General features: G+C 39.8%; 1 protein-coding gene across 4 annotated transcripts in view; it reads left to right on the top strand.

Annotated features, from left to right (window-relative positions):
* Positions 1 to 16,100, top strand: part of St3gal3 (ST3 beta-galactoside alpha-2,3-sialyltransferase 3) — a 196,689-nt gene that overhangs the window by 69,109 nt on the left and 111,480 nt on the right. For 3 of the 4 annotated variants that reach the window (XM_074080374.1, XM_074080375.1, XM_074080373.1), the window contains exon 3: positions 2,799 to 2,846. The exons of the other annotated variant lie outside the window; for it this stretch is intronic. In XM_074080374.1, the coding sequence (XP_073936475.1) occupies positions 2,799 to 2,846 (48 nt within the window). The remainder of the gene's footprint in view (positions 1 to 2,798; positions 2,847 to 16,100) is intronic. 4 annotated transcript variants of the gene reach the window in all.

The following is a 16,100-nucleotide window of genomic DNA, read 5'->3' as shown; positions in this document are numbered from 1 at the left end:
AATGGGCCAAAATGGTGAAGAATTTGAATTTCAGAGGTTGAACTTTGTCTAACAGGCTATAGGAAATTAGGGAAGGTTTTGTTGTTGTTGCTATTGCAGTTGTTGTCGTGTGTGTGTGTGCATGTGTGTGTATGTGTGTTGCCCAGGATTATATATATATGCTAGGCAAGCGCTATAATACTAAATTATACCCCCAACTCCCACAGAAGGGTTTTAATCAAGAGTTGTTACACAGTCCAGTATACTTTTTGGAGAAATTAATAGAAAAGACAGACAGAAGTAGGCTAAGTTGGAGGCAGAGGTGTAGTAAAGGGTTTGCAGAGTCTTTCCTGCAGAAAAGGATAGGCAGATATCCAGAAAAGTGAATGATGGAGACAGGAAGTAACTCAGTGGTGCTGGAGGCAGGAGCTGGGATCAATTATGAATGATTTGTATACTTAAATCAGTGAATTTGGGGGCATTGTAAATTATACCTTAATAAAGCTCTTTAAAAATGAGGCACAGGCTTCTCATTGAGAGGAGACATATGCAAGAAATGTTGATAAAGGAGCAGAATTTATGAGTTAGACATTGCTTGTATGAGCTAGAATGGCCAACTATCTGATCAGACAAGAGTCCTAACTGTGCTTCTACATTTGTTTTTCTTTTCTCCGTTTATCATTTTTACATTTACTTACATGTGTATACATCGTTTGTGCCACATCCCCCTTCTCCCCCCACCCCACCACTTCTACTTTTTTGTAAAAAGATGGCAACCATGCCTTTTTCTTGGTAGATTTCAAAGCATGTGGATCTACCTTTAACTGGCAGGACAGACCCTTATCTGGAACCTTATCAGAAATCACATCCTCCAGCTCAGTGCTGCCCATTTCTTTGTAAACCCATGGTTATCCTGTATTTATGTAGAATTGCCTGAAGGATTTGTGGTCCGTTTATTTTTCTGGGCACTGTAATTCAGTAAATAGTTACAGTGTTGGTGTTGTTCTGGTAGCATAGCAGTAGATAAAATAGATGTATTGTCTTCTTTTACAGAGTTTATAATCTAGCATGGATTACAGTTATGATAGCTATTTATTTGAATTTCCGATTGTAATGAGGGAAAATGACATACAAACAGATCTGAAGGACAATGCTGGGATGGGGGGATGTGGCTATAAACACTGGTCCTACATGCATCCAGCTGGCACTGCTTTGTCGCAAGTGAGCCTTTTGAATCTGATCCCTTTTGAGTGGGGGTCTTTGGGTTATCTTGGGCCATATTTCATCTTGGTGCCCCATACAATTGTAGTTATTGAAATATAAGTTAGCTTTATGTCATCATATTGAATTGGCTCTTGTATAACAGCCATACAAGATTTATAGCTACTTACTCAAGAAATATTGCAGAAGCTGTGCATGGTGGTTCATATCTGTAATCCCAGCTACTTGGGAGGTACAGATGGGAAGTTCACGGTTTGAGGCCAGCCCAGACAAAAAACATTGGTGAGACTATCTCAAAAACAAGCCAGGTGTGGTGGTGTGGTGATGCATGCCTGTAATCCCAGCTATATGGAAGGCAGAGTTAGGAGGATCATTTTGCTCTGGGCAAAAATGCAAGACCCTATCTGAAAAATAAACTTAAGCAAAAAGGACTGGGGATCTGGCTCAAGTGGTAGGGTACTTGCCTAGCAACCACAGACCCTGAGTTCAAACTCCAGTACCAAAATAATTAAAATATAAATAAATAAAAAGTAGAAGATACAAACTTCAACATGCAAAAAGAAAGTCCTCTCTGATCACTGTATAGTATTTGTACACTTGGGCTTTGAGTTGCTCTGAAGCACTAGACTCCTTCTTGCTTCAGGTCTCTATACATGACCTTCTCTCTGCCTGAAACGCCTATTCCATTCTTGTTAGGTTTGACCCTGACTTATCCTTCAGCTGTTTATTCAAGTGACCACTTCTCCAGGGAAGCCTCCTTGTCCAGCACCCATTCCTTACTCAGTTTCTAGTTAAATAATTTATTTCTGTCCTAGACTGATGCAGGGGGATCCATAATGGTAGAGACCAAGGTGGTTTTGTTTGTTTGTTTGTTTGTTTGTTTGTTTGCTGCTGTATCTCAAAGGCATACATAGTATCTTGCACATGCTAGATGTCCAATAAGAATTTTCTGAACATTTGAAAGGATGAATGCATTGTACACACTGAGTCTTGGAACTGTTCATTTTCTCCTTTTTGCTTTGGGTGTATGGGAACTCATGCCCTCTGTGATTCTGCCTGTAATGTTTGTAAAGGTCCTCATGGCATGCACTTTGTGCACTAACATTTCCCACACTGTATGATATTTTCCTTTATTTACGTCTTCACTCTTTGATTTCAGCATATACTATAAATTCCTATAGGCCATTCTCAGTCTTCTGGGGGAAAGAAAGAATAAAAAATTAAATATGTTAGTGGAAGAAAGGGAGTGGTCAAAGGGGAAATGTTAGTGCCTTTAACTGATGCAGGAGGGAAATTTTGTTTTGCTTTGTTTGAATTTCATTTTCAATGGGGAAAAAAAAATTATTCCCTAATCTGGCAGGAAACACCACTAAAGAATTTTGGATCTGTTTCTGCCTTGAGATGTTCTTCTGATTGGCAGAAGGCAACAGGTGCTGGGTACAGCAGGGCCTACTGGCCTAGTGGACAGGTGGGCCTGGAACTGTGGAAGCATCTGCACTGGGTTTCATCCTGGATGACAGGGTTTGGGCAGAACCGTGGGAACTTGTTGTGTTACTGTAAGAAGGAAAAAGAAATGAACTTGTCCTCTTGTGTTGCAGATTCAATGATTCTTTCCTTTGACTCCGCTGGACAAACACTAGGCGCAGGTACCAATTCTTCCCCCACTGTCATCTTTTCAGCTCTCAATAATAGCCATATTTGTAGTGAAGCCTAATGAGGTGGGCATATGGGGGAGTGAAAAGAACTATCTCAGAGTTGTGGGAGTCTCAAGGAGCCTTAACAAAGGTGATATAGCCCAGTAGCACAGCACTTGCCTAGCATGCATAAGGCCCTGGGTTTGTTTCCTATCACCCTCAAGGAGCCTTCCTAGCACCTCATGGGGTAAAGGGATAAACGGGGGACACATGGTTCAGAGCAAAAGTGGTACACTTCATTTAGGGTACTTTTCCAGTTGCTTTGAAAGTGTGTGCTATGCTAAGATTCCACCTCACCCCTGTTAGAATAGCCATCATTAGCAACACCACCAACAACAGGTGTTGGTGAGGATGGGGGGAAAAAGGAACCCTCTTACACTGTTGGTGGGAATGTAAACTAGTACAACCACTCTGGAAAAAAATTTGGAGGCTACTTAAAAAGCTAGACATTGATCTACCATTTGATCCAGCAATACCACTCTTGGGGATATACCCAAAAGACTGTGACACAGGTTACTCCAGAGGCACCTGCACACCCATGTTTATTGCGGCACTATTCACAATAGCCAAGTTATGGAAACAGCCAAGATGCCCCAGCACTGACGAATGGATTAAGAAAATGTGGAATCTATACACAATGGAATTTTATGCAGCCATGAAGAAGAACGAAATGTTATCATTCGCTGGTAAATGGATGGAATTGGAGAACATCATTCTGAGTGAGGTTAGCCTGGCCCAAAAGACCAAAAATCGTATGTTCTCCCTCATATGTGGACATTAGATCAAGGGCAAACACAACAAGGGGATTGGACTATGAGCACATGATAAAAGCGAGAGCACCCAAGGGAGGGGTGAGGATAGGTAAGACACCTAAAAAACTAGCTAGCATTTGTTGCCCTTAACACAGAAAAACTAAAGCAGATACCTTAAAGCAACTGAGGCCAATAGGAAAAGGGGAACAAGTACTAGAGAAAAGGTTAGATCAAAAAGAATTAACCTAGAAGGTAACACCCATGCACAGGAAATCAATGTGAGTCAATGCCCTGTATAGCTATCCTTATCTCAACCAGCAAAAACCCTTGTTCCTTCCTATTATGGCTTATACTCTGTCTACAACAAAATTAGAAATAAGGGCAAAATAGTTTCTGCTGGGTATTGAGGGGGTGAGGGGGAGAGGGAGGGGGCGGAGTGGGTGGTAAGGGAGGGGGTGGGGGCAGGGGGGAGAAATGACCCAAGCCTCGTATGCACATATGAATAATAAAAGAAAAAAAAAAAGTGTGTGCTAACTGGTTGGGTGTGATGGTACATGTCTATAATCCCAGCTACTCCTGAAGCAGAGTCAGGAAGATCACAAGTTCAAGGCCAGCCTGGGCAAAACTAGGGAGACCCTACCTCAAAAATAAAACAAAACAAATGTGTTGTGAGGATTTGTAGCAGATATTCCTTCCTCATGCATTAGTGGCCCAGGTTCCTATGAAAAAATGTCTGTTTTCTATGTACATGTCCTATCTCAGGGAAGTAGAGAGCATTAAGAGACTACAGCTCTGCACATGATAAGCATCAGGGCTTTCCTGCAGAGCGCAGGAGACTGTGGAAGCATCCCAGTTTTCTAAGGACATACATTCTGTTGCATGTTTGCACTCCCTCCCCCATGCTCAGGTACAGACCTCCTCCAGGAGAGGAGCACCATACTTGACCGTACACTCATGCCAAATGCAGGAAGGCAATACATCCCTCATTTTGCTGTGTTTACAGTGTAGGACACACAGATTGGCACAATACCCTTTGACCCAGACTCATCAGACCAGGGGAGTATGACTCTCCCAGTTAGAGATAGTTCGTGCACCTTACACCTCAGTGCTTGCTGGCAGTGAGCAAGGAGAGTGGTTGCTTTGATTCCTCAGCTTACTGCCCCTGTGGAAGTTCAGAATGACTTTGCATTGGGGAAGGCAACCCTATGCATCAATCCTGTGATTTTAGTTAAGAAGGTGGGGCTTGAACTAACAGTGCTGCCTATGAGTACTAGGCAGATTTTGCTGGCCTACTGAGGGCAGTTCATCTCTTTTTGCTGTTCTTGAATGTGACAGGTTGCTATTTCACAAAAAAACCATGAGGTTCAGGCAATTGTGGTAGAGTGGACAAGAGGAAAGTTGTTCAGAGAATATGATCGTGGCCACCACTGTTCACTGAGGTCCTACCGTATGCTGAGAACTTTATGTACCTTTCAGTTATTCCTCACAGTTCTAAGCATCCAGTAGTTTTAATTACAGTAAAGGAACTCATTCTCAAAGGTGTAAAGTAACCTATTCCAGGCCATTCATTTCCATGTGACTCTAGAACCCACATTCTACTGTGTTGCTATCTCATACTTCATGATGCTCGAAGTACCTCCACCAAAACGCTGAAGCAGGAGAATGTAGTTCAGGATAGAGAGGACAGACAAAAAGAATTCTTAAAATATGCCCTGAAGATGTATCTATTCATTATGGGAAAAGATTGATCAGGCTTTTTTTTTTTTACACAATAAATTAGAACCCACTGATATAGCTAGTCACATCAACTGTCTTTCATCTCTCATATGTTCACAGATTTGTTACCAGGAAAATAGAAATAGGAACATTGACTTTTCCTGATCTTACATGAGAGTTGAAGAAAAATATCTGAAAACTTTTCAAATTTTGTGACATGAAAATTCAGATTATGAGACTCAGATAACCCAAAACAGGATAAACCTCAAAACAGTCACATCCAGATACATCATAAAGAAAAATGAAAACTGAACAAATGTTGAAAATGTCCTGAGAAAACAAGGGATTACCTATAAAGGAACAGAGATTATCAGATAATGTCGATTTCTCACAAGAAACCATAGATCTGAGACAAAACCTTATGAAACCTTATTACCTTATGAAATCCTCATGCTTACTGGTGGAGAACAGTAACACTTTGGGTCTCCAGAAATTGTCAGTTTGGAGTTAGTGTCCATCTCCAAAAAATCTGAATAAATTTCCATTCTTACTAAACACACACAAAAATTATTTACATTAAAGTTAAGAACTTCTCCTGCCAGGCACAGTAGTGCGCACCTGTAATCTCAACACTCAGGAGGTAGAGACAGGAGAAGTTGAGGCCAGCCTGGGTTTTATAGCAAGACCCTGTCTCATAAAAACAAGGGCTGAGTATATCACTCAAGTGCTTGGCTAGCATGCACAAGGCCCCGTGTTCAATTCCCAGCCTTTTGGGGGGGCGGTGCGGAGAACAAAGTTAATAACTTCCATTAATCAAAAGACTCCAATAAGAAAGTGAAAAAGAACTTATAACACAATCAGCAAAAGGCTTGTTTCCAGAGCAAAGAACTACAAAAATCAGTAGGAATAAAGAAATAACTCAGAAATACAGAAATGAGCAAAAGACTTGGATAGGCATTTCATAAAAGAGGAAATCCATTTGGCCAATAGACCTGTGATAGTACTCAGGGAAATGCAAATTAGAAACCCAGTGAGCTGTCACTACATATCTACTAAACAGCAAAACTTGAAAAGCTTGATAGTCCAATGTGAAGGAGGATGTGATGTAGGGGAAACTCCTCTGGAGGAGGGAAAATTGGTACAACCACATTGGAAAAAGTGATGGTAATATCTAGCTAAATTTGAATATACACATACCCTGTTACCTGGCAGTTCCTCCTCTTGGTACCTTTCTTACAGAAATGCATGCTTATGTATACCAGGATGTATGTGCAAGATGCATATATAAGAATGTTCATAAGTGAGTGCAACCACGTACCTAACAGTAAAGTGGATATGCAAACTGTTATATTCATATGTAGCAGTGAAAATTAACTACATGTGGATGCAATAACATGAACGAATTTTTTTTGGGGGGGATGAACAGTACTGGGGTTTAAATTTAGGGCTTTGTGCATGGGAGACAGGCACTCTACCACTTGAGCCACACCTCCAGCTCAACATGAATGAATCTTAAAGACTTTTGTTAGGTGGAAAAAGTCAGCCCAAACAATATACTATGTTTTTCCATTTATATAAAATTCAAAAACAAAATTAAGACATATTTATTTAGATGTACAATTTGGTATTAAAACATCAAAGAAAAGCAAGGGATTTTATTCCATAATAGCTGGGATGGTGATGTTCAAGGGAATGTGTTGAGGGATGGGCACATGGGAGTGTCTAGAGTGCTGGTGTGTTCTTTTTAGTGACCTGAAGTGGGGTTACTAAGACATCCCTTTTCTAGTAACTCATTAAGCTGTACATTTAAGTTTTTTATGTATTCTTTTACATATTTGTTACGGCTCACATTTTTTCTTATATGAAGGGCATAACATGAGTTGTCAGGCACAGAACAAGGTATTCCTAGGCAGAGGAGGGCCAGGAAGCAGCACTTTTGTTCAAGGTTGCCTGGAAATAGAAGGAGGAGGGAAAGGTTAATATCTGTGGTACATTACTATGTGTCAAACAGAGGTCTAACATTTTTACATGCACTACTCATTTAAGCCGCAGTGGCTCTTTGAGATTGATACTGTTATTATCCCCATTTTTCAGCTTAGGAAACTGATATATAGAGAAGTAAAGTAACTTACCCAACATCAAATAGCAAGTAAATGGCAGAGCTGGAACTTGAATTTAGGCACTCTGCCTTGAGTCCATATTCTTATCTGTAAAATTCTTGCCTTTTCTATTCTCATTAATTTTAAAAGGGGGTTTGGTCTCTCTTTCTTTATAAAAATCTTAGGGGTCAGGTATAGTGACACCCAGCTGTAATCCCAATTTCTCAGGAGGTAGCGTTTGAGAAGATTGGAGTTTGAGGCAAGCCTAGGTAAAATGTTAGTAAGACCCTATCTGACCAAACATGCTGGTGTGGTGGCTCATGGCTGTGATCCCATCTATGCAGGCGTCAATAGGTAGGCAGATCCGTCCAAGGCTGGCCCAGGACAAAAGCATGAGACCCTGTCTAAAAAAATAATCTAAAAGGAAAAAGGGTTGGAAGTATGGCTCAAGTGGTAGGGTGTTTTCATAGCAAGCACAAGATCCTAAGTTCAAACTACAGTACTGGAGAAAAAAAAAAGAAAAAAGAATGGTAGGCTTAATATGCATATAACATGGACCATGGGATATGCCTCCCAGGTTTATACATGGTTCCCAGTGAAAGTTGACAAAAATGAAGATTTAGGTATTTTTCTGCCTGATTCCTTCTTACTGGAGGATAGATTCAAATTGATTAAAAGTCAGTTTTAAAAAGGACTGACTTTTAGTTTACCGAGCATTCCATTTTCCTGACTACATCTCTTAGATTCCACACCTCAGACTACCTTATTCATTCTCTCATGAAACAGTTGCCAGTGGTTTTGCCATCTCATGCTCTGCATCCGTTCTGAAAAGGATAGTAGCAGGAAGAGCCACTTTACCATTTTAGGTGGAGAGAATTATCATATCATTGGGCATACCACATTGCCAAAAGGGTTGTAGAACCTTAGCAAGATGACTTTGGACTTAATCCCTACTTTGCTTTCTTTCTGTTAGTGCAGGTAATTAAAAGTAGGAGAAAAGATTCCAGTTCCAGATAAGATAAAGTGAGTAAACACCCTATCTCTGTCACTGAGTGCAGCCAACAGCCTGGATAGAATGTACTTCATAGCTATTCAAGGACTCTGATACATAAGTAGTAGCTAGAAGACAGATTGGGAAGAGAACCAGAATTCAGTGCATTACCAAACTGATAGTATGTTTTCCTCCAGTGTCCCATGTCCTGGACTCAAGGCAGCCCAACTCCCAACAGTGGACACCAGGCACAAACAGAAAGCTGGAGGCAAAAGGCTGTAGAGAGGAAGGGCTCCTAAGGTTCACAGGGAAATCCCTTGGGGGCTTTTGTTGTTGATGTTTTTGTTTTTCTCTTTCTTTGTTCCTTTTTCTACTGCAAAGGCAGTACCACAGTAGTGGCAGTAGTGACAGTGGTAGCATTAGGGTCTTTAGGTACTTAAAGCAGGGGGAGTGGAGCCCTCTTCTGGTAAGAGGAGCTGTTATCCCAAGAAACTAAGGTACAGTTTTGGTTGCTGTTTTTCCTCTCTGCCTTCCTGCTGCTTGGCCTCAGATTTGGAAATAGTTCCTGAAATTCATACCATAATATGGTAATTAAAGTCTCAGCTTTCTGGCCAGAGAGCCAAGAAAGGAGGCTCAAAGAACCAGAAGCACAGGGGATTAAACATTGAGGGAAGTACTCAGGAAAGCCACCCCACAGACTTTCAGAACTGAACTAAGGGACAGATCACTGTTCGAGTCCCAGCATAGACATGGCGTGATGCACACAGAGGAGGCATTTAAATAGGCTTTGAAAGTGTAGCTGACATTAAAACCACAACCCACAGAATGCTGGTCACAACTTGCTGCAGAACCCAACCTGCTCAATTGTCTGCTAAAACAAAAATAACATCCTCCACTGGATTTAAACAAGACCTAGAATTTCTTTATTTATTTTAAAGACCTAGAATTTCATAACATGGTTTTCCAGATATTCAGGAAATGAGCCAAAATTAATAATCATCCTATGAAAAACCAGAAATATCTTAATTTGCACAGAGAAAAGACAACCAACAAATGCTGAGATGGCACGTTGGAATAATACAACAAGGACTTTATTATAAAAGTGCTTCCAAAAGTAGGGGCAAACACTGTTGGAACTAACAGGAAGAGAGAAAAATCTTGGCAAAAATAAATAAATAAATAAATGCAGTAACTTGTTTTTTCTTTTTTCTTTTCTGTTTTTTTTTTCTTTTTTTTTTTTTTAGCAGACTGGGGCTTGAACTCAGGGCCTCAAGCTTGCTAGGCAGGTACTCTACCACTTGAGCCAATCTGCCAGCCAGTAACTGAATTTTTATTTTTTTAAGTTTTTTTTCTTGATTTGATCTTGAATTAGATTTATTTTTTAAAAAAGAAAAAACACCGTGCATGACAGTATTAGGACAAAGGGGGAAATCTAATACTGGCTACTTAGATAACATAACTATAGCAATGTCAAGTAACTGAATTTTTAAATGCACTAAATGAAAAAAATGGCATGACAGGAAAAAGTCAATGTAGTTGAAAATCAAGCAATAGAAACAATCCAATATGAGCAACAGAAGAAAAAGATTTTAGAAGTTAAGTAGAGCGTCAGTGACTTGGGACAGTACCAGAAAATTTACCATCTATGTATTGGAGTCCCAAAAGAAGAGAAAAGAGTTCAATCCAGAGAAATATTCAAAGAAATAATAGCTAAAACTTTCCAAACTCAGTGGCTAAGTGTGGATTAGCCTGGAATGGAGACCATTAAAAAATCAATCAATGAGGGCAGGGAATGTAGCTCAGTGGTAGAGTGCTTGCCTAGCATGCTTGAGGCTCTGAGTTCAAGTCCCAGTACACCACACACTAGTCAATCAGTGTAATTCACCAATTAATAGATTATCTTCATGATCCTAGCAATTGATGAAGAAAGACCACTTGACAAAATTGAACCTCTATTCATGATAGAAAATCTCAGCAAATTCAGAAAGAAACTTCTTCAACCTTAAATACAAACATCACACCTGATGGTAAAAGGCCGCTCTCCCCCTAACATCAAGAACCACTCCTAAAAGTCCTAGATAGTACTGTAAAGTAAGAAAAAAAAAAGTGAAAGGATGCAGGTTGGGAAAGATGAAATTAAACTTACCTTCCTTATAGGTGACGTGATTGCCTACATAGAAAATCCCAGGAAATCTGTAACAAATAAAAACTCCTAAAAACTGATAACTGAATTTAGCAAGATGACAAAATGCAAGTACAAAACACAAGTTAATTGTGTTTTTATACACTAGCAATGAACAGCTGAAAAGCTAACAAACAATTTACATTTCCCAAAATCCAAAATATTATGCATAAATCTAGTGAGATATATAGAGGATCTCTATGCAGGCTGTCTTCTCTCCCATTTTTTTCTCCCCACTAGCTTAACTCTTCAAACCACAAACCTAGGGATCACCTTAACTGTTCCTCTTCCTTCACCTGTCCCTCTATTCTCTGTCTTTAGAATGTGTCTTCTTTCAGCTATTTCTTTCTAGCATCATTTCTCTGCCCTGGACTGGTAAACATCTCGTAACTGGGCAGTCTGTGCTTATTTTTTGCCTCCCAGAACTCCCTTATTGTTTTACCTAGAGTAGTCTTCTAAAAACATAAATCAAGTCATGTCTTATCATCACTAAAATCTCTTCAGTGATCTCACAGTACGTTGAATAAAATCCAAGCTGTGACATACAAGGCTCTACTTGCTATCTCCCCCTTCTCCATAATTTTACTGTAACTGACTTGTCCTTGCTGCCCTCAAGCTATGTTGGCATTCCTGCTATTCCTTGAATATGTCAAGTCCCTTCCTGCTTGAGAGCCTTTGTACTTGCTGTTTCCTCACCAAGACTGCTCTTACCTCCTGAATTGCATGGCTGTCTTCAGGCCTTGTTCCAGGGTCATCCCTAGAAAGGCCTTCCAAGACCACTTTATCCAAAGCAGTCTATTCTCCTGATGCTCTGTCCTTCTCTAAAAAAACATTTCTTCATTCATCCTTAGTACACAGCCTTTCAAACAATCTTATGTATTCTGTCACTCTCCCCGCTAGAATGTGTGCTTCATTTGGCCAGAGACCTTGTCTTATCTTGATAGAACAGTTTCTGGCGCATAAGTGCTTAGCAAAGTATTTGTTGAATGAAAAGTAGAACATTAGGAGCAGTAGTAGCTATCACTTTAATGAAAACCTAAGGGTAAATAAATAATGGCACATCCATACAGTGGAATACTGTGGTCATTAAAAATCTTTTTCTTTATTGACACACAATATGTCCAAGATACTGTTGTCTGAATAAAACTAGAACAAATAGCATGTACATTGAGGCCATGCATAAGTAAAATTAAATATGTGCTTCACATACATATTTTAGAAAGAAAAATTTCAAGAAGAAAGTTGCCAAAATATTTGCAGCAATTAACTACAAGTAGTGAAAGTTTCAAATGATCCCTACTTAATTCTTTATAAGTTTTTTTTTCATTTGGATTTTTTTTATTGAGCATATGTTATTCTTACAACTGGGGGAAAATTAAATTATTTTTGCCTTGGGAGGGGGACTTTTGTTTTATTTTGTTTAATAATTGCTTGACGAACATCTTAGTCTGTTCAGCCTGCTGTAACAGAAAGACCTTAGACTGCGATTTATAAACAACAGAATTTTGTTACTTGCAGTTCTGAAGGCTAGAGAGTTCAAGATAAAGGCCCTAGCACATTCAGTGTCTGGTGAGGGCCCATTCATCTTAAGTGGCACCTTTTATGTGTGCCTTCACATAGCAGAAGAGGCAGACAGACTCCCAGAAACCTCTTTTATAATGAATGCCCTCATGACCATATCACCTCCTAAAGTCCCCATCTCTTAAATACCATCACGCTGAGTTTCCTTTATATGAGTACTGGGGAGACACCAGTGAGGATTTCTGCCTTATCTAATCTACTAGGGGACAAGCTCCATGAAATTTAAGGTACAAATTGAAAAGTAAGTCAATTTTTTTCCTGTTTCCCATGCTGCCTGCTCTTTTAACATGCTGTCACTCATATCCTGCAGCTTGCTAGGCACCAGTAGCTCGCACTTGTAATCCTAGCTACTCAGGAAGCAGAGATCAGGAAGATCACGGTTTGAAGCCAGACTGGGCAAATAACTAGTGAAACCCTATCTTGAAAAAATCCATCACAAAAAAGGGCTAGTGGAGTGGCTCAAGGTGTAGCCCTGAGTTCAAGGCCGGGTACTGCAAAAAAAAAAAATAATAATAATAACAATAATAATCCTGCAGCTTAGTGCAGGTGCCACAGCATGGTGTGGGCACAGGTATTTGCAGCTTAATGAAGATGCCCTAGCATGGCATGAGCACACTTGGTATTATAAATAGGGTTGATTTCACCTCAGTATTCAGCCCTAGATAGCTACTGTTTTTCCAGGACAGAGGGAAGTGGGTACAGAGACCTCTTCTGCTTCAGTAGGAAGGGCTTCTGCCTGTCCTGAGGGGCTTCCAAGGACTCCTTCCATAGCCAGTGGTCCCTTACTTAAGGCTGGGGAGGTTATACTCTCCACTGGCCCCTGGTACTGCCACACCAGAGCACAGCATAGCAGTGAAGGACTCATAACCACAGGGTACTCCATCTTATCAGAGCCTTTTGCTATGCCTTTTACCTCCCCCATACTAATACCCACACTCTCTTGTGATTGGATTTTAATTTATGAGCCTCTAAGTTATTTTACTGGGTCAGTTAATTTAGTCTAGGTCAGTGGGGTCTTCTGTGTTTGTTTTTTAAAGCTGCCTTTCCTATTTTAGTTTGTCTTTGATTAATTGATCCCATGTTGTGGTTTATTTCCCTGGCTTGAGATGATGTGGGAGCCATTTGCACTTTGGCCATCCCCTGTTGACTTTCATGATTCATGTGTGATATTGCTAGAGTCTTTTGATATCACCACTGGGGTAGGGGATGAGAGGGAATAGGACATAATTGATGGCAACTCTCCTAAGAGGAGGATCTGCTTTTCTTGTTTCCTCTGAGAGTTACTGTGACCTAAAGACAAAAAAAAAATTCCAGAGTCAGACCTGGGTTGGCTCAACAATCACTGACTGGGAATCTTGAACATGTTGGTTTTCCTTTCTCAGCTTAATCTGGAAAATGGAGATAATCCCTACCTCATAGGGTATAAAGATTAAATTGAGGATATAATTGACAGTACTGAGAACAGGATGAATATGTAGTAGATTCTCAATAAGTAGTAGTTCCTCTCATCTGGCACATCTGACCGACTGTCTGTGGAATTGGTGATAACTTCTTCCTCCACCCAAGTCATAGCGTAAAGTGTTTATGTTTAATGTACCCTATAACTTTTAGAAATGAGAGACCTATTTTGATTAAGATAGATCCTCAATCTATTGTACTGCTATGCCTTTTTTACTTAGCAATTCATCATAGCCCAGAGATAGGAGCCAAAGACCACTTTAAAGAAGATCAGGCAGCAGAGCTGCCATGTGTGGGTGGAGTTTTCTTGCATGATGGACCATCCTATCTATGTGGCTCTGTTTATTACAGTATGAAACATTGTAATTTTTTTTGACAGAACCAAGTCAATATTTTTCTCCCATAAAACACTAACCTTTATATACCTCAGTAATGTTCCACAAACTAGTCTTCATGGGAAATACTCATTGTTGTCATCAGTAGCATTCACTTAATAAGCATCTGTTTTGTGACAGCTGATAAGAATTGGTGATGGTTCTGTAAAGTGATAAAAAGAAGTGGCTCACACAAGACTTAAAACCACAGTAGCATGTTAGGCTCATAATGTGCAGCTTTGTTACCCAAAATTCTATTCTGAGACTCAGTAGCCTCAAGGTGAGGCTATTATAGGACCTCTGGCTTCAGGAACTTTCAAGAAGTTCTCCTATGTCCTGGAACAGGATCTCACTGCATACCGTGGTACTTCTAACTGTTTACATGACAGAATATAGGTAGAAAGTGATAACATATGTATAGTGTACTAAGATAAACAAGAGGGGCCTTGGGTTAGTTAAATAAGGCATTGGGAATACATTTATAATTATTTGGGGCAGTGATGGGAGTTGAACTCAGGGAATCATGCTTGCTAAGCAGGCATTCTACCACTTGAACTGCACTGCCAGTCCTTTTTGCTTTGGTTATTTTATTTTTTTGGTGAGACTGAGGTTTGAACTCAGGGCATCACACTTGGAAAGGAGGCACTCTACTGTTTGAGCCACACCTCCAGTCCATTTTGCTGTGGTTATTTTAGAGATGGGGTATTGTGAACTACTTGCCTGGGTTAGCCTCGCCCAGTCTCAACCTCCCAAGTAGCTAGGATTGCAGGCATGAGCCTCCAGCACCTGGCTTGCTTTGGTTATTCAAGATAACCTTGCTTTATGCTCAGGCTAGCCTGGACTAAGATTCTCCTATTTATGCTTCCCTGTGTAGCTGGGATGACAGGGGTGCACCAGTGCACCCAGCCATTGGTTCAGATAGTGTCTCTTGAAGTTTTTGCCCAGAGTGTCCTTGAACCTTGATCCTCCTGATTTCCACCTCTCAAGTACTCAGGTAGCTAGGATTTTAGACTTGAGCCACCATGCCTAGCCTGTAATTTATAAATATATAAATTTATATATAAATAAATATATATTATATATATATATATAGTTGAATTATAATGAGCAAAATGAATCACAAAGTATTATATATTCATGCATCCCTTTAATGATTGGAATACAGTCTGAGAAATGTGTTTAACAATGGCGATACAGTCTGAGAAATGTGTTGTTAAGCAGTTTTGTTTGGTAGTGAAAATAAGAGAGCGTTCTTACAACCAAAAAAACCATACAAAGAATTAATGAAACAAAAAGTTGGTTCTTTGAAAAAATAAACAAGATCGATAGACCCCTGGCAAACCTGACTAAAATGAGGAGAGAAAAAACCCAAATTAGTAGAATCAGGAATGCAAAAGGGGAGATAACAACAAACACCATGGAAGTCCAGGAAATCATCAGAGACTACTTCAAGAACCTATATTCAAATAAATTTGAAAATCTTAAAGAAGTGGACAGATTTCTAGATACCTATGATCATCCAAAACTGAACCAAGAGGAAATTAATCACCTGAATAGATCTATAACACAAAATGAAATTGAAGCAGCAATCAAGAGTCTCCCCAAAAAGAAAAGTCCAGGACCTGATGGACTCTCTGTTGAATTCTATCAGACCTTTAAAGAAAAACTGACACCTACCCTCCTTAAACTGTTCCATGAAATAGAAAGGGAAGGAAAACTGCCAAACACATTTTATGAAGCCAGTATTACACTTATCCCAAAACCAGGCAAAGACACCTCGAAAAAGGAGAACTATAGGCCAATCTCCTTAATAAAATTGATGCAAAAACCCTCAACAAAATAATGGCAAACCGAATTCAACAACACATCAAAAAGATTATTCACCATGACCAAGTAGGCTTCATCCCAGGGATGCAGGGGTGGTTCCACATACGAAAATCAATAAACGTAATAAATCACATTAACAGAAGCAAAGACAAAAACCACTTGATCATCTCAATAGATGCAGAAAAAGCCTTTGATAAGATCCAACACAATTTCATGATAAAAGCTC

This window comes from Castor canadensis, chromosome 7 (genome assembly GCF_047511655.1).
Source record: "Castor canadensis chromosome 7, mCasCan1.hap1v2, whole genome shotgun sequence".
Classification (NCBI taxonomy): Eukaryota; Metazoa; Chordata; class Mammalia; order Rodentia; family Castoridae; genus Castor; species Castor canadensis.
The sequence above is the reverse complement of the archived record's forward strand: the minus strand, read 5'-3'. Positions and strand labels throughout refer to the sequence as shown.